The sequence below is a fragment of the Talpa europaea genome (assembly GCF_964194135.1).
Source record: "Talpa europaea genome assembly, chromosome: 3".
Taxonomy (NCBI): Eukaryota; Metazoa; Chordata; class Mammalia; order Eulipotyphla; family Talpidae; genus Talpa; species Talpa europaea.
In genome coordinates, this window is record NC_140069.1 from 97,534,038 (window position 1) to 97,561,640 (window position 27,603).

The following is a 27,603-nucleotide window of genomic DNA, read 5'->3' on the forward strand; positions in this document are numbered from 1 at the left end:
TTATAGAAAAAAAGAAAAATGAAATAGATTCAACAAGCTATATGCCATTTTGGAATGTGAAATTTTAATAGGCAGAACTGAGAAATCAGAACTAGCACTATACTAAAGTATGTAAGACTTAAACTATGTCCTCAGTGATTTTTTTTTTGAATATTACTTTGTGCTAATTTAATGAACCTTTACTAAATGTATATTGTACATCAGCACTCTACCAGCTACCCAGCTGGGGAAGTCAGCCGCAGGGTTATCAATGATTTCCTGGAATAGATCCTCTTTTCTGTGTTATCAGTTTAAAGTGACCTGCAGATGGTCATCAGGCCTTGATGTTATCTTCATCTTCATAAGGAACAAAATATCTCCTCAAGCCTCAAACAACCCATTACAGTGGCCCTGAGGAATGTGTCACAGCAGGTTAAACTAAACAAGTTAAAGGCTAAAGCAGAGGTCCTATCATGTTCTGGCTCAGGCCAGACCACAGAAGAATGGATTTCCTGCACCTTTTTCAGGTTGTGCAACAAGATTATGTCCAAATTACCAATTGTATAGTAATTCAACTTACATTTCTAAGATTTTGTGAAGAATATTTCCAAAGGCTTAAAAAAATCTTAAGGAAATTGTTTATACTTGTTTCCCTGGATTTTCTTCCTTTGTATACCACGTTACTTTAGCAACACCTAAAGTACAATAGATGAACTACTGGGTTTTTTTTTTTTTTAATGTTTTTTAAAGATTTACTTATTTATTTATACAAGCACTGGGTACAGTCAGAAGCGCGGGGAGGGTGAGAGAATTCACCAGAGCCAGAGCGGGGAGCAGAACAGGCAGAGGGACCGAAGTACACTGCTGAGGGGAGCAGCGGGCGGCAGGAGAGGTCTGCGGGCCATGCGGGACTCTCCTCCGGTGACCGGGAGCAACCGGGGATCGAACCTGCACTGCAAAGGCTGCAGGAAGCTTCGCAACCCAGCGCTCAACCGCTGCGCCACCGGGGAGGCCCTGAACTACTGGTTTTATATCACTTTTTTTTTTAGTATCTTTTGTAAGTTTTATAAATGAAGGAGCAAAATATTGTAGTATTTCATGTTACTTTTCTTTTTTTCTTTTATATATTTTTTACATCATTTTTCATTTTTGCACCATGTATGCATTTTCATTTTGGTTATATTCCCCACCCCCCTTATTTTGACCCTAATCCCTCGTCCCCTCCCCCCTAGTATGTCTCTAGTTTATAGTTGCTTGTTGATTTTGATTTTTACTTTATTATAATTAGTCCTTTTCCTGGTCCCTTATTTAGGTTTTCTAGATTCCTGCTATGAGTGAGACCATCCGGTATTTTTCTTTTTCTTTCTGGCTTATTTCGCTGAGCATGATCCCTTCCAGCTCCATCCTTGTTGCTGCAAATTGCATGAGTTTATCACAGTTTTTAAAAAACTGCCAGTTTTGCAAACACGGCTGGCATGGCGTTTCTGAAACTATCTAGAACCTTCTCAAAAACGGCGAAACACACAGGACAGAGAAACAAGCCATTTTCTGTGCCTCCGTTATAGACAAGGAAGGTACCCTCCCGTCCCTGGCTGCTTCACGGGAGCCCTCCTGCAGTAAGCAAAGGGAGAGGCGAGCGGGGAAGGCAAATAGCATCCCCAGTGGGGCGGGGCCGCCCGCAGGGTGTTTCGCGCGCCCCGCAGCGGCCGCAGGGTGGAAGCGCAGGCGGCCCGCGCCGTTGGGCGGTCGTGGGCCGAGCCAATCCCGAGGCGAGCGGGAGGGGGCGCGGCCGGCCGAGGCGGGTTCTGGCTGCCCCGGGGTCCGCTCGCTCGCTGGGCGGCTCCGGGCGTGCGGCGCGGGCGCTTCGCGCTTCCCCGCCGACCATGGAGCGGGTGACGTTGCCTCCCGGAGGCGCGGCGGCCGTCGACGAGTACCTGGAATACCGGAGGTGAGGGGCGGCTCTGTGGGGTGCGGCTCCCCCGGGGATCGCGGGTGGGCGGCTGGGGACCCGGCTGTGGCCTGGCCGGGCTCGCGGGGTTCTTTCTCCGGCTTTTGGCGGAGCTTACCTAGATTTTCAGTTTCTTCTTTCTGTCATTAAATATTGTAATGACGTGCAGTTCTGTAATGATAGCTCTCTTCCGCGGCCAATTAAGAGCTCCCTCTCCCCCCAACACGCCCATCCCTGACAAGATGGATTATTAACTCTGGAGTTACCCATTTTTTTTCCCCCCTGAAGTGGACATTAAAGAATTACACATTAAATATTCGGGGCCTATAAAAGCAGACATGGAACTTGCATGTTAGTAGCAGGTTACGTCGTAAACTGCCAAAGGTGCACCTAACTCCGAGGCGTTGGTTTGGGAAAAAGGCACCCACTGGTGTGGTTTTAGGGCTTCTGGAGAAACTCCTCTCCTGAAATTGGAAATGCTGCCGCCCCTTTGGTTTGGGGACAGGATTCCCTTTCCTTGAATCCTGACAAGGCTGCGCACCTATGGCGAGGGGTTCATTTTCAGTTTGTAAGGGTTTTTGACAGTTGGGAACTGGCCGAAGGGGAATTACTGGAGAGGGACAAGCTAGTAGACGCGAAGTTGGAGAGGGGAATGTGTTTAAGGGGAAGTGAGACAGTCACGACCCCACTTGGGAAACTTGAGAGGGACTAACTGCCCTGCTTAAAAGTGACCGCCCCAAATCACCCAGGAGTGTTCGGGCACTCCAGTTCCCTAGCTAACAGCATTCCTCTTGTCACGGTGGCATAGGTTTGGGTAACACATAGAATGTCCTGGTAACACTCAGCCAAAAAAGTGGGAGACAAGAGCTTGATGGGTCAGGCCTCATCCCAGGTTCAGGTAGATCCAGGTAACTCCAGGTGTCCTGTGCCTAGAACTGCTCCCACCCAGCTCTCACCCAGGGCAGAGCCAGCACCTTTAGCCTCCAAGTCGCCAGGGCTTTCTCCCTGGGAACACTTGCTGGATCCTAATGTTAACTGTAACTTAGATATTTAGATTTGTGTCTTGCTTGATCCAGAAAATATTAGGGCCTGGTGATTAATTACTTTTGTAAGCATAAGTAACCTGGAACAAGTTTCAGTAAGAGATTATCAGGAACTTTACTGACATTGATATTTGGGAAAGATGGGAGAAATAGGACTTGGGTGGCTAGTTATGAAAGGACTGTGTGTGAAAGGGTCTGAAGGATGAATCTAGGTTAGGAACTGTCCTTCCTCAAAGTTTTCCCAGAGTCAGCCTTATTTGGGTGCTTTTGTGGGAGGCATTTGGGAGGGAAGTTTAGAACCTTGCAACTCAAAGTGTAGCAACCATGGACCAGTGGTGTGGGAATCACCTGGGAACTTGTTAGGAATTCAGATTCTCAGGACTTTTAGTGTGAATCTGCATTTGAAAATGATCCACAGGGGATTCTGTAAATACAATTAAGTTTTCTGGGGCATTGGTTTAGAACTCAAACAATCTGTTCCATCCTTTAACAATTTGCATTTATTTAAAGGTTTTTCTAGTACTTGTACTTCTTGGTAGCTTCCCTAAATTGAAATGGTCCAAAGTTTATCTCAGGATTAAATACCCTTTTTGTATCCAAATTTTTTAAATAAGGAAGACTATAGTTTCTGAACAAGAATCTGCTGAAGGCTTGAAAGTTTGAAAAGTTTGAAAAAAGCTGTGAATTGCACAAGTAATTATGTAGCATTCTGCAAACAGCACTTTTCATGACCTTCATAGGACTATATTTTCAAAGAGAAGTTTCTTCAATTTTGAACAAATTCTTTTGTCTTCTTCTACCTCCAGGGAGGCCAAATCTTAATTTTCTAAGAAATAGAGATAACTTAAGTTTTTGCATAAAGGTCTGACTTCTGGAATTAAACATTGATGTACCTGACTACTTAACACACAGGTATTGGCTTGAGTTTGTGTAGACTCTAGGGTATTTGCATAGATCCAAGAATATTTGTGGTTTTGTGTAGTTTCATAAAGCAAAAATAAAATATATTTTTTTTGCTAAAATGCCATCTTTGCAACATTGTCATCATAACCAATGACCTTCGCTTTCCATTCTCTCTCTTTTTTTTTAAGATTTATTTATTTATTTATTTATTTAATTTTATTCTGGGTACAGTCAGAAGCGAAGGAGGGTGAGAGAATTCACCAGAGCCAGAGCGGAGAGTAGAACAGGCAGAGTGACGAAGTACACTGTTGAGGGGAGCAGCGGGCTGTAGGAGAGGTCTGCGCGCCATGTGGGACCCTCGCCCGGTGGCCGGGGATCGAACCGGTGCTGCAGAGGCTATGGGCAGCTTCGCAGCCCAGTGCTCAACCACTGTGCCATCGGGGAGGCCCTCCATTCTCTCTTAATTTAAACTCCTGGCCTAGGTTTGGGGTCAGGTATGGACATTAGTTTTGCCGTCTTTTGTGGTCATGTGTTTTGTACTATCTTTAACGAAGTAATATGTTAAAAAATTTTAGTGCTATATTTGTTTATTTATTTATTTTAAAGTTCTATTTATACAAGAGCTGGGGTACAGGCCAGAGGCGCGGGAAGGTGAGAGAATTCACCAGAGACAGAGTGGGGAGCAGAATAGGCAGATGACCGAAAACACTGCTGAAGGGAGCAGCAGGTGAGACAGCAGAGGTCTGCTGTGCCATGTGGGAATCTCCCTGGTGGGCCGGGAATCGAATCCATGCTGCAGAGGCTGCAGACAGCTTCACAGTGCTGTGCTCAACCCGCTGTGCCACTGGGGAGGCTGCTAGTGCTATATTTAATGGAGAAAAATGTTAACATTTTTAGTAGTTTAGGTTCTAGCTATTAATGAAAAGAATGAGCATGGTGCTTCAGAATGAAAGGAGAAGTTGAGATGAATATGTAGTAAACCACCATTGGTAAACCTCAATTAGTAATGTCAAATGTTATGAATTTGTTGATTTTATTTTTTGTAATATTTTATATGGGAAGCAAAGCTTTATTACTAAGAATATATAATTTTACTGTTACCATATGACTAAAGTAACATATCAAGATTAAGTGCCCTTTCTTTCGTATAAGCGTTGTCTAATTTTAGAATTTAAGATTTTTCTTTTTTTATTTTAAGATTTTTTTTTTATAAGTCAGCTTTTTTCTTTTAAAGATTTATTTATTTATTCATACAAGCACTGGGTACAGTCAGAAGCACGGGAGGGTGAGAGAATTCACCAGAGCCAGAGGGGGAACAGAACAGGCAGAAGGACCGAAGTACACTGCTGAGGGGAGCAGCGGGCGGCAGGAGAGGTCTGCGCACCATGTGGTACCCTCACCCAGTGGCCGGGGATTGAACCAGCGCTGCAGAGGCTGCAGGCAGCTTCGCAACCCAGCGCTCAACCACTGCGCCACCGGGGGAGGCCCGAATTTAAGATTTTTCACTTGAAGAATAAATATTCAAATCTTAAGTTTATCTCAGGATTAAATAACTTTTTTTTTAAACTTTTTTTTTTCCTTTGGTAGAATTGTTGGTGAGGATGATGGAGGGAAACTTTTTACTCCTGAAGAATATGAAGAATACAAAAGAAAAGTTTTACCTATGCGCTTACAGAACAGATTATTTGTGAGCTGGCGATCACCAACTGGAACGGATTGTAAACTTGTGGGTCCAGAGACACTGTGTTTTTGTACACATAGGTAAGATATTTTACTGGCAAGTTTTCTGATGACTAGAAAATATGAAACTGTATGAGAGGGGGCATATCATCCTTCTATATATAACATTATTTGTGACCAGTGAGAAACATTTTAAAATAGTGCTTCAAATAATATTTTAGAAATTATCTAAAGGTTTTATTTTTTTGTGCTGTAATAAAAAAATTTCTGTATGTTCTAGCAGAACTCATTATGGAGTCCATCACTTTAAATGTCTCTTCTATTGATAAAAAGATATTGGTACCCTTGTGACTTTGCCAGAGGCCTTGCAGTCAACTGGGGAGTCCCCCACTAGGCAAGGCAGAACTTGGGTCATCAGACTGCAAAACTGCTTTAAGAGTTGTTTGCATTGACCTGACTGAACAGGTAACCAGTCTACAAATAGAAGCATTTCTCCTCAAACTTAACTAATCTCCCTCTGTATTTTAAGAAACATATTGGGTGGATACCTTTCTTTAAACAAAGATATAAGCATATAGAGTTTTATTACAAATGTTCCGAGAAAAGCACATGGAGGAAAGTAAATATATGAAGTTCCAGTCATTGGTGTGTGTAGCCTGTACCTGAGGTTTGCATTGGACTGTGTTCGTTGTGTTATACTTTAAATTTTACTCCTGTCACAGATCACAGTTGTACAACTCAGAAGGACAAAACTGCTTTGTGGGGGAAAAAACCACTGAACCGGTTATGTGTTTTTAGGTAACAACTTGAACTGCTGTTCCAAAGGAACAGCAGAAGGAGAACCGCCCTGTTTGCATAGTTTCTGGGTCTCTTTCATGAGAAACTCTTTGTAGTTGCTGTTTACAGACTTGAGTTTGCCAAAGGTTGTTAGGCAGTTGCTAGGATGAGTAATGTGTATAGATTGACTTTACATTTCTTTAGCAACGCCTGCTGAAAACACTGGAGGAATGGAGGATGAGGGATTTATTGATATCTTCCTGAATTGAAGAGGAGTTTGGTCAATTTGTGTTAGTTTTATAACTTGCTCTGCTATGAATTTAGTGCCAGTTTCTTATTTGTATATATCATGGGATTAACCCTCAAAATTGACTCAGCCCAACTTTGTTGGAAAAGTTCTCATAAAAACTCAGTGCAGTGAGATCTCTTTTTATATTTTTTCCCTGCCATTATAAAAGTGAAACATGGTTATAAAGGGAAATAAGGAATGTGTAGAAAGCAAAGAAAACTCACTATTGAATGCCAGCTGCTGATGATACATTTTACTATATTTGTGTAATTTTTTTCTTTATATTAATAATTTAATTGTTAATTTTATGATTTTATGTGTGTGTGTAAACATTTAACCAGTTTTAAACGATAGAATGACAGAAATGTTTTCACATTGTTATGTAGTAATTATAAACAGGATTTTAAATGCCTCCTTAATATGCTAGCTAATTCAGTGGGGTGCACTGTGTGTAACTCACAGCTGTGAGGTAGTCTGGGGATATCAGGGCAGTGAGGGGAAGAAGGATTCCAGTTATGGCTCTTTGTCTTGCTTTGTCTTTTTATATTTTATGTATTATGTTTCTGTAAAAGATTGAACTTGAAGAAAGGGCTTCACTGCTGAAAAAAGTTGTCTAGTATTTTAGTTTTTATTCCTTTACTAGTATGTGTGTGTATGTTTCCCTTTTTTGCTGTTGTATGTACTGTTACTAATACCATTGCTATTCACAAAGTTCTTTTTTTTCCCCCCAGAAAGGAACTGTCTGGGTTAAAGGATAGATTTTTTTAAAGTTTCTGGAAACATTAAACAGGATTGGTTCTTTTATAACACTCTTGACAGCATTGTGAATTATGTTTAGTTTTTTTTTTAAAGATTTATTTATTTAGCATAGAAGAACTGGGGTATAGGCCAGAGATGCAGGGGGTGAGAGGATTCACCAGAAACACAGTGGGGAACAGAATAGGCAGACTGACCGAAATATACTGCTGAGGGGAGCAGTGGGCAAGTCAGGAGAGGTTGCTGTGCCATGTGGGTAGCTCCCTGGCCAGGGATCGAACTCATGCTGCGGAGGCTGCAGATAGCTTTGTAGGTTGTGTCTTAACCCCTTGTGCCACCAGGGAGGCCCAAATTATGTATCATTTTAAAAATAACTTTAGCTCTTTTTGCTTAGTGAAAAATGGTATTGTTATTTTATTATCTATTACTTAGATTAATATTGAGAGTTATAAATTTAATATTGTTTTACTGCATATCACCTTATTAGCAGGAAGTAAGTGGCTTATTAAAGAAATTTGCAGGGGTCTCCCTGGCAGCGCATGGGGTTAAGCACCGCATTGTGAAGCAATCCGAAGCCTCTGCAGCACGAGTTCAATGCCCGGCTGGCCAGGTAGCAACCCACATGGCACAGCAGACCTCTCCTGTCTCACACACTGCTCCCCTCAGCAGTGTATTTCAGTCAATCTGCCTGTTCTGTTCCTCACTCTGTCTCTGGTGAAAACTCTCACCCACAGCATCTGTGGCCTGTACCCCAGCTCTTATAAACATAAATAAATAAATAAATAAATCTTAAAAAAAAAAGAAAATTGCAGTGTTTTAACAAAGAGCTTTGTCTCTTAAAATGTTTATAATTTATTTGGAGGTTAAAAGTTAAATTGTATTAAAATAAATTCCATTAATATTTATTTGTTGTACACTAAATATGTATTTATTGAACACTTGCCATAGTTTTAGGTTATGCTTCTGTATTAAAGACTCTGTAGTGATATTTTAAAGGAATTATATAATTTGGGGGGTATATTACTGTGAAAATTCTTAAATAGATAAAAATCTAAGAGTGAAGATTTTCTCTGAAGCAGCATAGCTGACAGAAATACCATTTGCAGGGGAGTTTGTTTTCACCTTACAAACAAGAACAATGAAACAGAAATAAAATAAATAATATTCCTTAATAAAAGAGAAATTGCAATTTTTGGCAGTACCTGCATTGTATTTCTGGTTTTCCTTTCCTTTTCCTTTTATTTTTTAGGTATAAGCAACATAAAACTGACTTTGAAACAATTCCACAGCAGCGTCCCATTAGTCTGCCTTGCCGAGTGACTGGCTGCCAGTGCAGGGCTTACGTTTATGTCCCTCTGAATGGCACACAGCCCATTCGCTGCAGATGCAAGCACTTTGCGGATCAACATAGCGCTGCCCCCGGCTTCGCTTGCAATGCCTGTGAGTTCCATTGATATCGACACACAAACAGAATCTTTTTCTTTAATGAATATGTAATATACCCTATGTGCCATTTTTATTAAGCTGTAGAGTCCATATTAAACAACGGAGGAAAATTTAATGGATAACCATTTAAAATTTTTATTTTTTGTGGAAAATTCATAAAGTTATTTGCATGTTTTGCTATCATAAACCTTGGTCTCATGTAGTTAAACTAAGTTAAGCCAATAGTAATGGATTTTAGGAATCATTGGAAATCATTTGATTCAATTTTTTTAAAAAAGATTTATTTTTTATTTATACAATAGCTGGGGTACAGGCCAGAGGCACGGGAGAGGATTCACCAGAGACAGAGTGGGGAACTGAACAGGCAGACAGACTGAAAGTACTGCTGAGGGGAGCAGCAGGCACGACAGGAGAGGTCTGCCGCACCATGTGGGAATCTCCCTGGCCAGCTGGAAATTGAACCTACATTGCAGAGGCTGCAGACAGCTTCATAGTGCTGCGCTCAACCCGCTGCGCCACTGGGGAGGCCTTCAATTCTAAATTCTATGAAATAGGTTATAACAACTTTTTTTTTTTAAAGATTTATTTATTTATATAAGCAGTGGGTACAGTCAGAAGCGCGGGAGGGTGAGAGAATTCACCAGAGCCAAAGCGGGGAGCAGAGCAGGCAGAAGGACCGAAGTATACTGCCGAGGGGAGCAGCGGGTGGCAGGAGAAGCCAGTGTGCCATGTGGGACCCTCCTCCGGTGGCCGGGCAGCAGCCGGGAATCGAACCAGCGCTGCAGAGGCTGTGGGCAGCTTCGCAACTCAGCGCTCAACCGCTGTGCCACCGGGGAGGCCCCATAACAACATTTTTTAATGACGTGGCAGGAATGTTTCATTGTTTAAGTAGTTGCATAAAACATTTATTATTTGCCTTGGTTCCTATTCACATTTCTCAAAAGTCTGAATGAGTAAAAATTTTGTCAGTGGTATATTCTGGCCACTATTTCAACACGACTTGTTTTTTTAATATAACAACTTTACTAAGATAGGATTCCAAGATTACACAGCTTATCCATTTCAAGAGTACACTTTAATGGCTTTTGATATATTCACAGAGTTGTGCAACCATCACCACAATACATTTTAGAACATTTTTGTCACCCCCTAAAGAAACTCTTTATCTATTGACAATTATTCCATGTTGCTTTGTCCCCATAACCCTAGGCAACCAATAATCCACTTTTTGTCTATGGGTTTGCCTACTCTAGACATTTCATATAAGTAGAATCGTAGAATATGTGCTCTTTTGTGATGGGTTTCTTTCACTTGGCGTAATATTTTTATGATTCATCCACAGTGCAGCATGTATTAGTACGTCTTTCATTTTTATTGCTAAACGATATTTCATTGCATCTCTTCTGTGTCTGTGGATTAGCCTTTTATATGACTTTTATGGGGGATTGTCTCATAGGGTGTTCTCCACCTATCTCCTCACCAAGTTCAGACTGCAGAACTGTCCCCACATCTGATTTTGACTCAGTATTTGAGGACAGAGCATGCGTTTTCAATTCTCCAGTGGTTAGCCCAATTTTGTTAAGTACATGTTGATTTCTCCAGTACTTTTTCCTGCTACTTACCCTCTTCCTACTTCAGCATCTTCTATAAGTAAGAGCAGCAGGGGCTGGTGGTGAGAGTTATAGGGGTCAGAGGTGAACGATTTGACTTCAGATGACTTTAGCCTAGATAAGTGTTTTTAGGGCAGAAGGCTCAGTACCTATATCTAAAAACATTTAACTCTTTACATCTTGATTCAGGTTCCAAGTGTTCAGGATTCCATAGTTGCTTCACATGTGCTTGTGGTCAGCCTGCGTATGCCCATGACACAATAGTAGAAACTAGGCAAGAAAGACTGGCTCAGGGAAAACCAGTGGGACAGGATGTTCCCTATGCAGCAATGGGAGGATTAACTGGCTTCAGCTCACTAGCAGAAGGCTACATGCGGTTAGATGACAGTGGAATTGGTAAGTGATGATATGTGAACTGTGATCATGTATATTGTTTTTATGTGTGCTAACAAAGGTGAAGCCTTATATTTGTTTACCATTTTATGTTCATGTTTTTTTTTTTCCAGAACACATTTTATCATTTGTTTTTTATATTTTTGGAGAGGTCTTATTGCCTGTCTGCAATATATGGTTATTATAGAAATGTAGAAAATAAAAGAGAAAAAGAAATCACTCCTATCCCAATCCCTATCCAATCCAAATCCCTATCCCCAATCCATTGTTTTGCAATAACTGAATAATTTTTCTTTTACTTGATATGATACAGTTTATTCGCTACCCTATTGTGTGCAATTTTTGCTATTTCATTTTGGAAACACAGGCATATATGTTCATGTGTGCATATGCACATGTGTATACACAGTAGATTTATGACATTCTACTCACATAGGTGTGCACATACATGTATGTACACACATATATCTGCTTGCATATCTAAAAAGTTTAAAGTAATATAAGGAAAAATTAGATATATCTCAAACTATTGAAGGTAGCTTGATCTGCCTGAGTGTTGGGTGGGATTAGGGAGAATAATATGGCTTGATGTACTTCAAATATTTAAGCTGTCTGGTGCATTTTTTTTTTTTAAGATTTATTTATTGGGTCTCCTCGGTGGCGCAGCGGTTGAGCGCTGGGTTGCGAAGCTGCCAGCAGCCTCTCTGGTGCCGGTTCGAGGTTCGATCCCCGGCTGCTCCCCTGCCACCTGAGGAGGGTCCCACATGGCGCGCAGACCTCTCCTGCCGCCCGCTGCTCCCCTCAGCAGTGTACTTCGGTCCTTCTGCCTGCTCTGCTCCCCACTCTGGCTCTGGTGAATTCTCTCACCCTCCCGCGCTTCTGACTGTACCCAGTGCATGTATAAACAAAACAAACAAACAAATAAATAAATAAATAAAACATGCCTCTATTAAAAAAAAAAAGATTTATTTATTTATTTATACAAGCACTGGGTACAGTCAGAAGCCTGGGAGGGTGAGAGAATTCACCAGAGCCAGAGCGGAGAGCAGAACAGGCAGATTGTGGAAGTATACTGCTGAGGGAAGCAGCGGGCAGCAGGAGAGGTCTGCGCGCCATGTGGGACCCTTGCCTGGCGGCCGGGGATCGAACTGGCACTGCAGAGGCTGCGTGCAGCTTCGCAACCCAGCGGTCAACCACTGTGCCACCGGGGAGGCCCTGTCTGGTGCATTTTTGAAAACAAAGAGTTTTTTTGTTGCAAAAATTACATAAAAATATACATTAATTTTTCTTGTTGTAGAGAATTCAAACAATAAAAATGAAATGCAGGGCCCTCTTGAACACTTTTTTTTACCCCACATTCTCTCCCAGAGGGTACTTTCTTGTCATCAATTGATCTGAATTTTCTTTAGCCTACATTTTGCAACTTCTTTTTAACTTAAAACAATTTTGAAGGCCCGTTACGTTAATACACACAAATCTATGTAATTCCTTTTAATTGCAGCATACTGTTCCAAACTGTAGATAAATCAGTTTATCTAAACCATTTCCTTGTTTATGGCATTGAGATTATTTCCATTTTTTTACTACTAAAAATAATCCTAGCTCCAAAATCCTTGAACTTACTTCCTTGTGTATTTCCTTTTCAGTATTGTATATTGAAAAATGATAAGTTTTTCAATGATATAGAAAAGTAGAATTGTTGGACTGATGTGTGTGCACATGTGAAATTTTAATACATTCTGCCATGTGCCCTCAAAAAATGCAGTACTCTGTTTGTATTTCCTCTAGTGATGTTTTAGCTTATCTACTTCATCATATTTATGCTGATAGCTGATATTATTAAACTTATTTTTTTGCCAGTATGATGTGTGGAAATGTTTCTATTGTTGCAGTTTGATTTTTCTGATTATTGGTGAGATGAGTAAAGTAAAATGGTGAATTTTACTTTCTGTGTATTGTCTGTTCATATACTTTGCTGATTTTTATGTTTTTATCTTTTTTCATTGATTTATAGGAAGATTTTTTTGAGGCAGTGGCCCTGCCATAGCATTTGTCACATTAAGGGGAAAGGGTGATTCCAGAGTAGAACAGGATGTATGTCCCCTGAACTAGGGAATTCAACAGAGGGAGTGGCGGACCTCAGGGGGAATCTGTACTTTTACTGAGAGCAAGTGTGAGACTACCAGGCCCTACAAAATTGAGAGACTAAATTATAACTTAGGCCAGGCATGAACATTTGAGATAATTGGACACCAGAATGGTACAGAACCTGAGCCCCCTTCTGCTATTTTTCCCACAAGCTGCATGAGAGAGGAACTGGGTATGGAGTGGGGGCCAGAATCTAAAAGATGGAGCATTTATCCTAACATGTTTATGTTATAAGATAGGACTTTTGTTTGTTTGTTTTTTTTTTAAATTTATTTATACAAGCACTGGGCACAGTCAGAAGCACAGGAGGGTGAGAGAATTCACCAGAGCCAGAGCAGAGAGCATAACAGGCAGAAGGACTGAAGTACACTGCTGAGGGGAGCAGCGGGCGCGGCCGGAGAGGTCTGCCGTGCCATGTGGGAACCTCGCCTGGTGGCCGGGGATCGAACCGACGCTGCAGAGGCCATGGGTAGCTTCGCAGCCCAGCACTCAACCGCTGCGCCACCAGGGGAGGCCCAAGATAGGACTTTTGAAACCAAATAGGACTAAACGTTTATTTCCTTCCTCTGCTCATGGTATGAGAATAGGGATGTGGGAGAGGTAATGGTTTTATGAAGCAGATAGAGCATAAAAAAGTATAAAAAGTTGTACTTTTCTCTGTAGCGTCCTTCCTTTTGTGAACCAAAAAAGTCAATGTCTGCAGCAGCTGTTTGTGGTTTGGGGTGTTAATGTTTTCTCATTTTGCGGAAGCACAAGTTTTTTATTATTAACATATGGTTTTTAGGTTTCCCAGTGAAGAATAAAAATACTACTCTTTTAAAAAAATTTTTATTTACATCTTTTATGTCACTGTGTAGTCCCCATAAAATTCCCACCACCAGTTCACCCATGAACCATCACCATAGTCCCCGTGCTCTTCTCTCCCCTGTCCTGATTCATTTTCTTCCCCTTCCATTGCAGAATGTCTCTTATCCATGGCTGCCTGCTAGTTTTGTTATTTTATTATTGTGACTATTATTGTTATTTTTTCTCCCTGATCCCTTATTTGGTTCCCATACAGTCCTCCTATAAATGAAACCATTCAATATTTTTCCTTTTCCTTCTGGCTTATTTCACTGAGCATGATCCCTTCTAGCTCCATCCATGTTGCTGCAAATGGCATGAGTTTATCTTTTTTGATTGCTGAATAGTATTCCACTGTATATATATTCCACATCTTCTTGATCCAGTCATCTATTTTTGGGCATTTGGGTTGTTTCCATATCTTACCTATTATAAATAGTGCTGCAATGAACATAGGTATCTTTTTGAATTAATGTTTTTGTGTCCTTTGGGTAGATCCCTAGGAGTGGAATTGCTGGGTCATATGGAAGCTCCATTTTTAATAGTTTGAGGACCCTCCACATGGCTTTCCATAGTGGTTGGACCAGTTTGCATTCCCACCAGCAGTGTAGGAGAGTTCCTTATTTTCCACATCCCTGCCAACATTTGTTGTTGTCTGTTTTCTTAATGTGTGCCATTCTCACTGGTGTAAGATGGTATCTCATTTTATTGTACTCTTCAATTTGAAGTTCCTTATTGTATATAAATATCTTGTTTTTGATAGTTCTGTTTCTCTATTGAGGTTTTGTACCACTTTGCTGAAATACATTTCGTTTGTGCATAATACATTTTTTTTCCTGTGAAAAAGATCTCTGAGAAATGTAATTTGCCTTTTTTATAATGAGATAAAACTAAATGAAAATTTTCTTTTACAGAAAGGATTTTTTTCTAATGATTCTGTTGATGTTCTGGTTTATTTTACATTAGAAATAACTTACTTGTATTCTTAAAATCAAGATTTAATTTTTTCTTTTTTTTTCTTCCACCTCACTCGAGATTAATTTTCATTTTTATTATGTTTTGTTCTTAGGTGCACCTTCTGTTGAATTTTTAGACTCTCCAGTTACAGCCACAGACCATCCATTTCTCAAGGCATTTCAAGCATCCTCTAGTTCTTCTCCTGAAACATTAACAGATGGTAATAAAATAAAATTGAGAAATATTTTTGAATGTAGTAAATGAGAATGCAAGGCTAGGCATTTCTCCTCCCCCGTTATAACAATTTGATTATCATTTTTTGACCAGAACTGAGAAAAAGCAAGTCACTTATTTTTTTTTTTTTTGGAAAAAATTGCTAAATCTGAGAATTTTAACAACCCATAATTTGAAGTTTTAAAACCTTATTCTGGCCATGTTGCTGCTTTGATGTTTGAATAAGAGAGCCCCCTAGTGGATTAATTGCTTTGGCCCTTTAGACTTTTCTAAAAAAAGATGAAATTCAATGATAATTACAATTTGGCAAGTCTTATCATTTTATAAATTATACATAAAAATTAAGAGTTAATTTTTAAGTATAAGTGTTCTATATCCTTTATTGAAAATAAAAATAAAGACACTCAAGAAGGAATTTACATAATATATTAAGTATTTAGTATTTTAAAATGGGAATTTCTTTGATACAATAGTTTTTTTGTACATTTTATACAACCTTTTCCTGTATTTTGACTTTTTTAATTAAAAGGCTGCTTACAAAAACAACAAACAATGAAGGAATGATAAAATATGGATAGAAGAAATCAAAATCAAGGAAAAGGACATGATTGTGTCACCTTTCAAAGTTGATATAATTACTTCCTTAAACTTTGGTGTTGACCTAGTGTAGTGACAACCAAGGCACAAAGAAAGGTATGATCAGTAACTCTATTCATTGTTATAAAGGAGGAAACATGGGTTCTTAGTGCTAAAGTTATACCAATGCTGAATTTTAAGTGTGTCTATATGACCTTCAATGATGCAGTGGCCAAGGTCCTTAGAAACCTTTTTTTCATCATATGCAACATTTCTGATTGCTGCTCATTTCTGATAGGCACCTTTGATAAATGTGGTAACATACCATTTTATCATTCAAATGGTAATATGCCACAAAAATATAAATCAATGAAGATGAGTCTGCAAGAGTCTTAGCTCAAATGGTCCAATGTGATTAGATGAAGACCCAGAGTTCCAGACAAATGACTAGATAGCACATAATGTAAGCATTTTTCCTGTTTTTCTCAACAAGGCCTTTATAAGGGATGGTTGACACAGTCTGGTTGTACTCTGGTGATTCTCTGGAGTTATGTGATATTGTATGTTCCTGGTTGAGAGAGAATTCATATACTTTAAAAACTAGAATATGCATTTGTTGATAGTCTATTTTTGATATGAACGGGCTCAACTAAGATATTCTACTGAAATGAAGGGTAACTTTTCCATGGAACTGGGTTCTTCTTGGTGTATGTACAAAGAAGCCAGGTTTTCTTTCCTGAAGCACTTTTAAATTCCTTTTAGTTGATAGTTGAAAAAAAAAAAAAAAGAAGCTGGTAATATCATCACTATGGTTACCTATACAAAACTTTCCTTCTTTGGGCTGCTGTAACAAAATACAACAGACTTGGTGGTTTATAAACAACAGAAATTTATTTCTCATGGTTCTAAAGGTGGGAAAGTCTTAAGACCCAGGCGCCAGCATGATTGTGTTCCAGAGCAGGTTCTCTTCTTGTTCTAGTAGATGCCTTCTCACTGTGTCCTCACATGGTGTAGGATCTGTGTGACATCTCTTTCATAAGGACACCAATTTCATTCATGAGAGCTCTATCCCCATGACCTAAGCACCCCCAAAGGCCCTATCTTCTTAAATTGCCACATTAGGTATTAGAATTTCAACATATGAACTTTGGGGGAACACAAATATTCTGACCATATCACAAACCTTCTATAATTTTGTGTATTATCTGTATAGTGTTACGTGGATTTCTAGTTTAGTTATAGAGTACAAAATGTAATTGAACAGAGCCAAATGTGCTCTAGCATAAAATAGCTATATGACATTTAATAAGAACCAGTTGAATATTTCGGGAATGTTTGCTAATAAATATTACATTACTTTAGTCTCAATAATGCTCTGCTTTCTGAAAAAGAATCAGGTAGTAGGATCACTACGATCAACTTAGGACTTTTCTTGTTTGAAAAATAAAAAAGTTATTACTGGAAAATTTTCTTTCTGTTGTTTATTTCAGGAGAATTTACAACTACATATTACTTAGATTTTTTTCCTCCTCATTTAGTAGGTACAAGTAGTCAAGTTTCTTCCTTAAGGAGACCAGGAGAGGATGACATGGCTTTCTTTGAAAGACGATACCAGGAAAGGGTAGGTCTATGGGGAAAACGGCTTACGTTAAGCATTTAATTGTAATAGAGACACGGCAGATCAATTGTATATTGATTGAGCACCATCTATTAAAAAACATAACGCCTTTAGTTATAGCTGGTGTTAGGCCTTGAGACTTATTTAAAACAATTCAGATAGAAACAGGATTAATGAATAATAATAACAATGCATTGGCTACTTTATGGGTCATAAAGATTGAGTAATTATACAAAGAAAATTGTCAGCAAAAAAAAAAATTAGTTATCAGGAGACTTATAAATTATATGTAGAATTTCTTCCTCTTCTAGATGTATCAGACACTAGTTAAAATTATCCAGTAGCTTTCCATTTATCCAATGAAGTATTTTAACAGTTTCCAGGACTCAACAGCTGCATTCTATATTCTTATTTCCCTGCTCTCTGTGATGATAATTTTCATCAGTTCTTTACACTAAAAATGTCTTGGGGATAAGCATAGCACTCTATTCTTCTTTGTAGTTTCCCTAGAACTAAACACAGTGCCTTGTACATAATATTTATGGAATACTGAAAAATGTTTATATCAATCAATATTTGTTGAAAATTGAAAAGATAAACACAGATTTGATTGATATTTGCTTTCATGCATGTCAAGTACTTACACTTCTGATGTTTTTCATATGTGAGAGTTTTATAGTTCAGTGTTTGTTTATTGCAAAATAATGTTGGTTTTATCAAGTCTAGAGGTGGCATTCCAGCCACATGGTACATTCCCCATAGTGCTTTCCTTACTATTATTTTAATGTTGCCTTGTGGGCATTTATAATCTCTCCAAGTGGATACTAAGTGCCATGAAAGTAGAGACACTCTTGTCACTTTTTGTTGCATCCTCCATAACAAGTGCTTTAGTTATTTGTTGAATAACTAAAGATGTAGGAAAAAAGAAATCATTACATAGCAGAAGAAGTGAGTAGGGGACAGAGAGATTAGTTTGACTTCCCTGATGAATTTTGAAGTAGAAGGGGAGAAACCTGGATTTGACTTAAGGCAGAACTAGTTAAATCTCTGCAACTTTCTGCAGTGATAGAAATGCCCTATTATCTGCACTGTAGTCATTTGTCATATGTACCCCTGTAAGTCTAAATTTAAATAGTCAAAATTTAAAATTTATTTTCTCATTCATACTAGCCATATTCAAGTGCTTAGTAGCCATATATGCCTAGTGGTTACCGTACTGGGCAGAATAAGAAGTTCTTTTGGGGGCCTCCCCGGTGGTGCAGCGGTTGAGCGCTGGGTTGTGAAGCTGCCCGTGGCCTTTGCAGCGCCGGTTCGATCCCTGGTTGCTCCCTGGCCACCAGAGGAGGGTCCCACATGGCGCGCAGCCCTCTCCTGTCGCCCACTGCTCCCCTCAGCAGTGTACTTTGGTCCTTCTGCCTGCTCTGCTCCCCGCTCTGGCTCTGGTGAATTCTCTCACCCTCCCGTGCTTCTGACTGTACCCAGTGCATGTATAAACAAAAACAAACAAACAAATAAATAAATAAGTAAAACATGCCTCTATTAAAAAAAAAAAAAAGACGTTCTTTTGGAAAGCTGGTGTAAGGAAAGAGGTAGTAGTAAGATCAAGGAGAGGGAGTTGAAATGGTCAGAGTGACGAAAGAGGGCTACTTTTGCAGCATTATCAAGGATAGACTTTAATCAAATCAGTCTCTAGTCTTGGAACACACACTCTTGAGTAAATTTTAATTTTTCCTCAGAGGCTTATGAGGGCACTGAGTTCTTCTTCTCTTCCCCCTCTAGAAGGCCGGGTAGTGGTGACTGCCTTTAAAACATGCCAAAGGTTTTTTCTTGTGGGGAGATAATGGAAGGTTTTTATTTGTGAGTGTTTTAAAGGACGTGCCTGGTGTGTTCAGATAGCTTCCTATAAACAAACATAGAATTTGTGGATTTATAAGATATAGTTTGTAACTCCAGCCTGTGAATTAGTGGAATTTGAAAACTACAGTTCAGGTGGGCCTCCCTGGTGGTACAGTGGTTGAGCGCTGGGTTGCGAAGCTGCCCGCAGCCTCTGCAGCGCCAGTTCGATCCCTGGCTGCTCCCCGGCCACCGGAGGAGGGTCCCACATGGCGTACAGACCTCTCCTGCAGCCCGCTGCTTCCATCAGCAGTGTACTTCGGTCCTACTGCCTGCTCTGCTCTCCGCTCTGGCTCTGGTGAATTCTCTCACCCTCCCCGGCTTCTGACTGTACCCAGTGCATGTATAAATAAATAAATCTAAAAAAATAAAAGAAAACTACAGTTCAGGGCCTCCCTTGTGGTGCAGGGGTTAAAGTCTCAACGGTATCAATCTATCACCAGCCACTGTGGCCTGAGTTCCATCCCTGGCCAGGGAGCTAACTCACATGGTGCAGCAGACCTCGTCTTGTCTCGCAGCCGCTCCCCTCAGCAATGTATTTCAGTCAATCCACCTGTTTTGCTCCCCACTCTAGCTCTGGTGAAACCACCCCCAACCCCAACATATTTCTGGCCTATACCTCAGTTCCAGTATGTATAAATAAATAAAAACAAATCTTTAAAACCCAAAACAAAGCAAAAAATTAAAGTTCAAACTTCAACAAAAACCTTTGAGCTGACAATACCATTAACATTATTATTATTCATCTTTATTCAATAACCAAGTCATGTACCATTGAGGTAAAAGGGATGTTTAGGAAGCTGTGTCTTATGGGTTCAGGGCCCCTTAAGAAGGTGGGGTGCTAACTTCTGTATCTGGTCTCTGCTGGTATCCTTTGCTAATCATTAGTAACATTTGGTGAGGGGGAGAATCTATGATTAGTGTGAGTCAGCTTTGAAAACTGAAGCCTTTGTGGTAAAATAGTTTACTAACTAGTTTTCTGACCATATGGTATGAAATTAGAAATCATAACAAGAGGGATTATTAATGAAGAGATGCTTTTCTATGTATCAAGTCAAATTATTTTTTTCTGTGGATCTCTTTTCCCCAAGAAAGAATTAAGGAAATAGTTATCAAAGGTCAATTAGATGCAAGGAACTGTCAGTCCAGGAAACTGGAAAAAACTGACCAACCAAACAACGAAAAAACAAGGAAGCGCAGGAGGAGGTATCTTTGCTTTTTAGACAGTAGATGGATGTATTTGCTAAGTACTATTCCATCTGAGCAAATGCTGCTTTGGCTTTTGTTTGTGTAGTGTCTTTGCTCTTTTTTTTTTAATGTTACTACAAATCTAAAATTTGACCTTAAATGAAGGGGAAGGAGATTAGCGTTTATTGAGTACTTATTAAGTGCCTCAATCTTTATATGAGGTTCCTAATCAACTCAGGATTTTGAGAGGAAAAAATGGGGAAGATACAGATTAGAATCATCTAATTTTTTTATTGGGAAGTATTTTGAAATTGGATGAGATTGGGTAGACTGGCTTGACCAGTTTCCTCCTGGTTTCTTGATATTACCCTGTCACATTAGAAGTAGGAGGCCTCACTTCTCTCCCACCTTTTCTGTCTCCTCCTCTTGCAGAGTTAAGGCAGTGGTGCTGCCTTTGGAAATTGGTATGTGTGTGTGTGAACATGAGTGAGTAAGAGTCAGATGAGTTTTTATGTACCTTGCTGTGTTTTATCCCATTGAAAAGACTTTATGTTTCTGAAAGGTCAGAAGGCTACTTGTTAGGGAACATGAGCTGCTTCTTTGTTTCAGTTACAATAGAGAAGGAAGACCTTCAGTATGCTAACTGTAGGAATGTGGAAATGAAAATTATGGGACTCAGTCTATAAAGCAGTTCAAGTTCCAGAGATATTTCAGGTAGATTAGTTGTATACTGTAACTCTGTAGGGAATGTGTACAGACTGGATTTTAGATTAGACAGTTAAACTTTACTTTTTAATTGACTCATTTTCTGTAAGGCAATATTCATTTTTTTAAAAAGATTTATTTATTTATACAAGAACTGGGGTACAGGCCAGATGTGCGGGAGGGTGAGAGGATTCACCAGAGACAGAGCGGGGAACAGCACAGGCAGACTGATGAAATACACTGCTGAGGGGAGCAGTGGGCGAGACAGGAGAGGTCTGCTGCGCCATGTAGGTTTCTCCCCGGGCGGCTGGGATGGAACCCGCGCTGCAGAGGCTGTGGACAGCTTTACAGTGCAGCGCTTAACTGCCTGCGCCACCAGGGAGGCCTAAGGCAATATTCATTGTATGTTATTGTTATTAAAATGTTTCTGTAAAGTTTAAATAAAATCACATTTAAAATATGCAAATAGGTCCCTTCAGCCATTAATTTTGGCTTTAGTATTTAACAGCTTAATAACGGCTAAATAATTGTGAAATGGTGGCAATAAATAACACATTAATCTATGATGTATGTGCAACTTTTCTTTAGAATGCTTTATAAATTATATCAACAAATAATTTAAACTTACAGATAAAAATGGAAAAGGCTGCTAAACGGAAAGGAAAAGCACCATTACCATCAACTACAAAACCTTCATGAAGACTCCTGGGGAAATTGAAACCATCTTCCACATGTGTTTTTTGTGTTTATTTAAATATAGCTTGTTTTCTCTCAAATTACTCCTTTTACTGGGTAAAATCTTTTTGGTTGTTTCTTTATTTAAATAAGTGAAAATACCTTGTATTATTTTTGTCAATTTATGATTTACAAATTTGTATATACTTTTTATTTCTACTAAAAATGAGGTTATTTTCATGAGTTAAAACCTGAAATACAGGTGACTTTTAGTCTATTATAATTTCAGGCTATAATCTGTATTTTAAAAATTTAAGATGTTATTAAGGATTTTGAACAAATGTACATTGACCACATTTTTTCATTCAAAATAGTTAAGATCCTTAACTTTTTGTTTTTCAAACTTTGTAATGTTGGCTTATGTTTCTAAATAAACTATTTTAAAATTGTATAACCGTCTTCTAGTGGTATGTGATTTTTAAAGTTGTTTTCTTAAGTATTTGTAGCGGCAGGAGGGGATGGAACAGACGGGTAAAGGAGGAGTCCTGGAGCCCTCGGGTGGCTTTTGCAGGCTTTTATTGGGATTTACCACGCACACAGCAGGCAGGGGTGCTGGGGGTCCGGGAGGCTGACAGGCCTCCCAGCCCCCAGCAAGTCTTCACTCTTTCTGGGCTCTCCAAGTTCTCCTGTGGCCTTTGCTTCTCTGCTCCTTTCGTTCTCTTGCTCTCGTTTTCCTTGTGGTCTTTTTCACTCTCGTTGTCTCAAGCTCTGCTGGCGTCCTTGTCTGCTGACACCACCCTTCTAAGCCCAGTCTCTCAGCCCAGGTGTATCCACCTATGCATGCCCACACCCTACACCAGGTGCCCACCATCAGGCATGCATTCAGAACTGCAGGGATCCATCATCAATCCTAGTGGTGGGAGGGCAGAAAAGCCTGATACTTTACTTACCCTACAGTATGCATGGTATATATAATTCTTGTATGCCACTTCAAATCCTCTTGGTCCTACCTCTTACTCCTGTACTACTGTGAAACACTTTTTTTTTTTTTTAAAGATTTATTTATACAAGCACTGGGTACAGTCAGAAGCGTGGGAGGGTGAGAGAATTCACCAGAGCCAGAGCGGGGAGCAGAGCAGGCAGAAGGACCGAAGTACACTGCTGAGGGGAGCAGCGGGCGGCAGGAGAGGTCTGCGCGCCATGTGGCACCCTCCTCTGGTGGCCGGGGAGCAGCTGGGGATCGAACCGGCGCTGCAGAGGCCGTGGTCAGCTTCGCAACCCAGCGCTCAACCGCTGCGCCACCAGGGAGGCCCAGTGTGAAACACTTTTAAGCAGGCTTCTGGCAGCTTCATATGGAAGTCATTTGATGGCACTTTGTCTTGGGATCATGTCATGACTATTGGCTTTTCCCTATGGATCCTCTGACGCTGTGTCTTGGGATTGGAACCCCGCTGTATCATGCTGTGCAGCCCAGAGATTTGGGGCCGTGAATAATTTTGGGGCAAACCCTTGACCAATGGGAGGTGAAAGTGTAGGTTTTCTATGATCCAGCAGACCGGGTAAAGGAGGAGAGTCCTGGAGCCCTCAGTGGCTTTTGCAAGCTTTTATTGGAATTTACCAGGTAAACAGCAGGCAGGGATGCTGGGGGGCTGGGAGGCTGGCAGTCCTCCCAGTCCCCAGCAAGTCCTCACTCTGGGCTCTCTGGCCTTCTCTCATGTTCTCTTTGTTCTTCCATTCGTTCTGCTTCTGCTTCTACTGCTTCTCTTCTTTTCGGCTTCTGCTGGAGTCCCTGTGATGCCGCCCTTAAAAGCCCAGTCATAGCCCAGGTGAATCCCATCTACATATGCCCACACTCTACTCCAGGTGCCCGCCATCAGTCATGCATTCAGGACCACAGGGTTCCGTCATCCATCCTAATGGCGGGAGGGCAGAAAAGCCTGATACTTTTTACCTTACCCTACAGAAAGCCAAATAATGTTCCTCCTTCCATTTTCTAGGAAGACAATTCTGTGATACTGTTCACAGCTTCCTCAGAAAATCCTGTGGGATTGTACATCAGTCACACATAGCAGTAGCCAACTCCAAACATATTTCTTATGTTAGCTTTCTCTTTTTCCCTTTTTCGCTCTTCAGTCTCTCTGGTTTTCTCAGATCTCTTTCCAAATAAATCACCTATTGATTGTCTTTGGCTTTACTTTTGGGTAGGAGGTAAAACCAGCTTAAGATTGGTGTCAGAAATGGCCTTAGAAAGCAAACTCTCTGTGTGGGATTCTGTGACTGGATCATTTGCTGGACAGCTGACAATAAAGATGGTGGTAAGTGTGGTAATGAATTCCTGACATAGATGCATGACAGTTGCTGTAGTGGATTTTGGCAAAGTGTAGGTTGAAGAGAAGTGTTAGGTGATACAGTGGCTGTGCCATTACAGTGGAATGGTATCCATGGAAATTGTAAAGATGGAAGTGGTGTTAGCCATTATTAATTGTTTTGGAAATCTTGGAAAAAAGAAAATGACCTGGGCTCATGTTAGCTACTTAAGGCATGCTGTGAAGGCTAGTGTGCCTCAATTAGCATCCTTTAAGGAAAATCTCATCTTCTGTAGGTGAAGTCAATCTGTGCTAATAGGCCCAAATCTAATAGTACCGGTGGCAAGATTGCAACAACTTTGACTCTCTCCTCCAATCAAGTCAGCAAACAACATTGAAAAGAGTAAGTTTGAAAGGCTTACAATATGTCTTCAAGACTTATTATAAAAACAACAGTATCAGTGGTGGAGTTTAGTCTAAAGAACACAGATCAATGTAACAGAAAGAGAATGCAAAAATAGATTGGCACGTATATGGTCAATTGATCTTTGGCAGAGGTGTAAGGGCAATTCAATAAAGAAATGATAGCATCTTCAACTAAATGGTGTTGGAAAATTTGGATACCCATATACAAAAAACCCCACCTCTGTTCCTGCTTCACATCTTACACAAAAACTAACTCAAAAAGAATTACAGATCTAAATGTAAGGCCTAATACATCAAAACTTCTACAACATAAAATAGGGGAAAACTTGTGTGAATTGGGCTAGCCATAGATTGCTTAGCTATAACACAGAGGTATAATCCATAGAAGACTGATAAATTTAACTTCTTCAAAATTAAGAACTTTGCTATTTGAAGTATTTTTTTAAGAGACTGAAAAGACAAGTTACAAACTGGGAGAAAATATTTGCAAATCTGAAGATGTTGTATCCAAAGTGTTTAAAGAACTATCAAAACTCAGTAAGAAAACAAATCAGCTGAAAAAAAAGGAAAAAGTTTGAACAGACCCTGCATCCAAGATCTATGCATTGAAAATAACATGAAAAGATGCTCAAAATTTTTAGTCACTAGAAATGCAAATTTAAACCACAAGGATATATACCATTATGCATAAAAGTCTAATCTTAAAAATAGTGACCACGTAAGGTGGTGGGAGAGAATATAGAACAACTGGAACTCCTAAACTGCTGGGGAGAATATAAAACAGTAAAACTGCCTTGTAAAAATAGTGTGTCAGTTTCTGAAAAAGTTAAACAAAAGTGTAAGACCCAACCATTCTACTCCCAGGTATTGAGATGAAAGCACAGGCCCATGTAAAGACTTACACATGATTATTCAGAGCAGCTTTATTTGAAACACCCCCAAATGGAAACAAGCCAAATGTCTGTCATACGATAAATTATATTCATGCAATAAAATAGCATTTGACAATAAAAAAAACGTAGTGTCTATACTCGACAAAACTGAATTAAATAATTATGCTGAAGGAGAGTCAGAAATGTACATATTGTATGATTCCCTTAATATCAAATTCTAGAAACGAATGTATGGTGCTAGAAAGCAGAATCTGTCATGTGCAGTAATAGTATTATAATGCTTATTTTATTTGGGGAAGCTCTTACAGTTCTGAAAAAGCTTCTACCCAAGAGTTTAGATAATAACGTTGGGCTGAGAATCGCTTGTAGAACTATTGACCTGAAAACCGCATTTTCATTTACCAAAATTTTTCCTTTCCATCTTGTAAAAAAGAATGTTGGGCTGCTTCTACTTCGGTTGTTTTAAGATTCAAATCAGTGCGAGCAAGTCAGGAAAGACGAGGCAATCCACGCCACAATCTCACGTCATTGTTGGAAGTCCCGTTTTAAAACAAAACAAAACAAAGCAAAGCAAAGCTAAAACAAAACAAAACAAAATTGGCAATTGGCTGTCAGGTGCAGGTTGGGGGGCGGGGTGGTGGACATCCTTACCCATAAACCCCCGCACACGCCTGCGCATCCCGGTGCACTGCTCTCAGTGCGGGGCCCAGCTCTGAGCGCCCGCGCTAGGCCCTAGGCCTCGGCGGCCTAGTGAGCCGGGCAGCAACTCCCGCCTCACCCGGACGATGCTGCAGCGCAGGGCGCGCAAGCGCAGTGTGAAGCTCCAGCGGCCCAGGCGCGTGAGGTAGGTCTCCACAGCGTGCGCCGCGGGCGGAGGGCGGGCGGCGTCGCGGGCGAGCGGCAGGCCCAGCATGTGGGGCCAGGAGCACTGTTTTAGAGCTTCTGTGACAGAAAGTGTGAGGTCAGTAGCAGCCCTTCTGATTAGGTGCTTTGACGGCCCACTGGACGACCATTTTGTCGGCTCCTGCTTGCGGTTTAGTTTCCAAAGGTGGATTGAGGCCCGTTTCCTGGCCTGCTTTCGCTTTCGAGCCGCCTGCCGGTTTCTAAGGGTGATAGACACCCCGATTTCTGGATGTGGAGCCAAGAGTGAAACCGTCCTCCGGATAGCTTGGGTTGGGACTAGTATTCTTGGCGAGGGTGGGTCACGCTGGCTGTTAGGGGGTGGAATTCTCTCTCCCTGCAACTTTGGTGCCCCTTAAAGCTTGAAAGTCCCTCATAAAATCTGGATTCTTTTCATAAACTCTTCATGAATGGGAAGGTTTGGAACTGCCATTTGGTTATTTAGGGTGTAGAAAAGTGAGTGCAGCTTCAATTTCTTGGTAAACATCGGGGGGAAGTCATTTTGACGCCCTGTATAATAGGATTTTAAAAGCAACGATTCTAGAAGTAGCTTCTTAGAATGTGTGGAGGGGTTCCCAAAGCGAACATTTTCATTTTTAAGAAATAAATCAGTTTCTTCCAGAGAAATAGGGCCTCCCTGTACATTCCCATTTGATTGTACAACTTTTTGCTCAATTAAAAACTTGGAGATTGTATTGGAGGAAGTATCCTTTTTTTGAAGATGTTTTAAAGCTACTTCAGTGTATTTGGAAAAAGTTTGTAAGCTAAGAAATCAAGAGTAATGTTAGAAAAATTTCTGACCTCTTTTGCCCTGTGACAGTGAGATTAAAAACTTTTTCCGTGGTTAAGAGAGCATTTGAAACTTTGGCATAGTGATGTTCTTTGATAACTTGCGAAGTTATTAAAACACAAAATTTCCGTTTCCTTCAAATAGGGAAGACTAAAGTCTAAAATATTAAATTGTGGTTTTAAAAGCTGTGAACTTTTCAATAAAATTACCATTCTGGAGCATTTGCTCTATAATTGTAGTGTTCTTTTTTGTTTCAATTGTGGAAGTCCATGTTTTGGGAAGACATCAGTTATTTTAAAAATATTAATTTTGTTTCAAAGTATTTATTTATGTAATGTTCAAAGTGTGCATGAATTACTCACTGCAGTTTAAATCTTTAAAAGTTTGGCCAAAGAGATAATTTCAAAGTCAGACACTGTATATGATAGAATTGCAAACAATGGTATATGTAAAACAGTATTATTGAAAATATTTTTGAGATCATTTTTAGTATAGAGTTTGGTTTTTTTAACTATATTTAGGACAAACAAACTTGTAGAAATTTGAATATTATGCAAATAGTGTATTCTTTATTCATTGTTACTCAACAGATTATTAGAGTCCTAATTCAAGATATCAAATTGTTTT

The 27,603-nt window shown here is 40.0% G+C and overlaps 2 protein-coding genes across 6 annotated transcripts in view; both read left to right on the forward strand.

Moving 5' to 3' along the window:
* Positions 1-1,862: 1,862 nt before the first annotated feature.
* FAM221A (family with sequence similarity 221 member A) lies at positions 1,863-21,685 on the forward strand (the record flags this gene model as incomplete). Of its 5 annotated transcripts, none has more annotated exons than XM_084229183.1 (7): positions 1,863-1,927; positions 5,461-5,634; positions 8,625-8,815; positions 10,621-10,827; positions 14,885-14,992; positions 17,121-17,203; positions 21,617-21,685. In XM_084229183.1, the coding sequence occupies 7 exons, from the start codon at positions 1,863-1,865 to the stop codon at positions 21,683-21,685; spliced, it is 897 nt and encodes a 298-aa protein (XP_084085309.1). The 5 variants fall into 5 exon arrangements, with proteins under 5 accessions (XP_084085309.1, XP_084085310.1, XP_084085311.1 ...); XM_084229184.1 differs by having other exon boundaries at positions 17,124-17,203; XM_084229185.1 differs by lacking the exon at positions 14,885-14,992.
* A 4,512-nt stretch (positions 21,686-26,197) lies between these two features.
* STK31 (serine/threonine kinase 31) overlaps positions 26,198-27,603 on the forward strand; it is a gene marked incomplete at both ends in the record, with an annotated part of 72,664 nt that continues 71,258 nt past the window's right edge. Inside the window, one exon of the mRNA XM_084230594.1 lies at positions 26,198-26,247. Within this exon, the coding sequence (XP_084086720.1) occupies positions 26,198-26,247 (50 nt within the window). The remainder of the gene's footprint in view (positions 26,248-27,603) is intronic.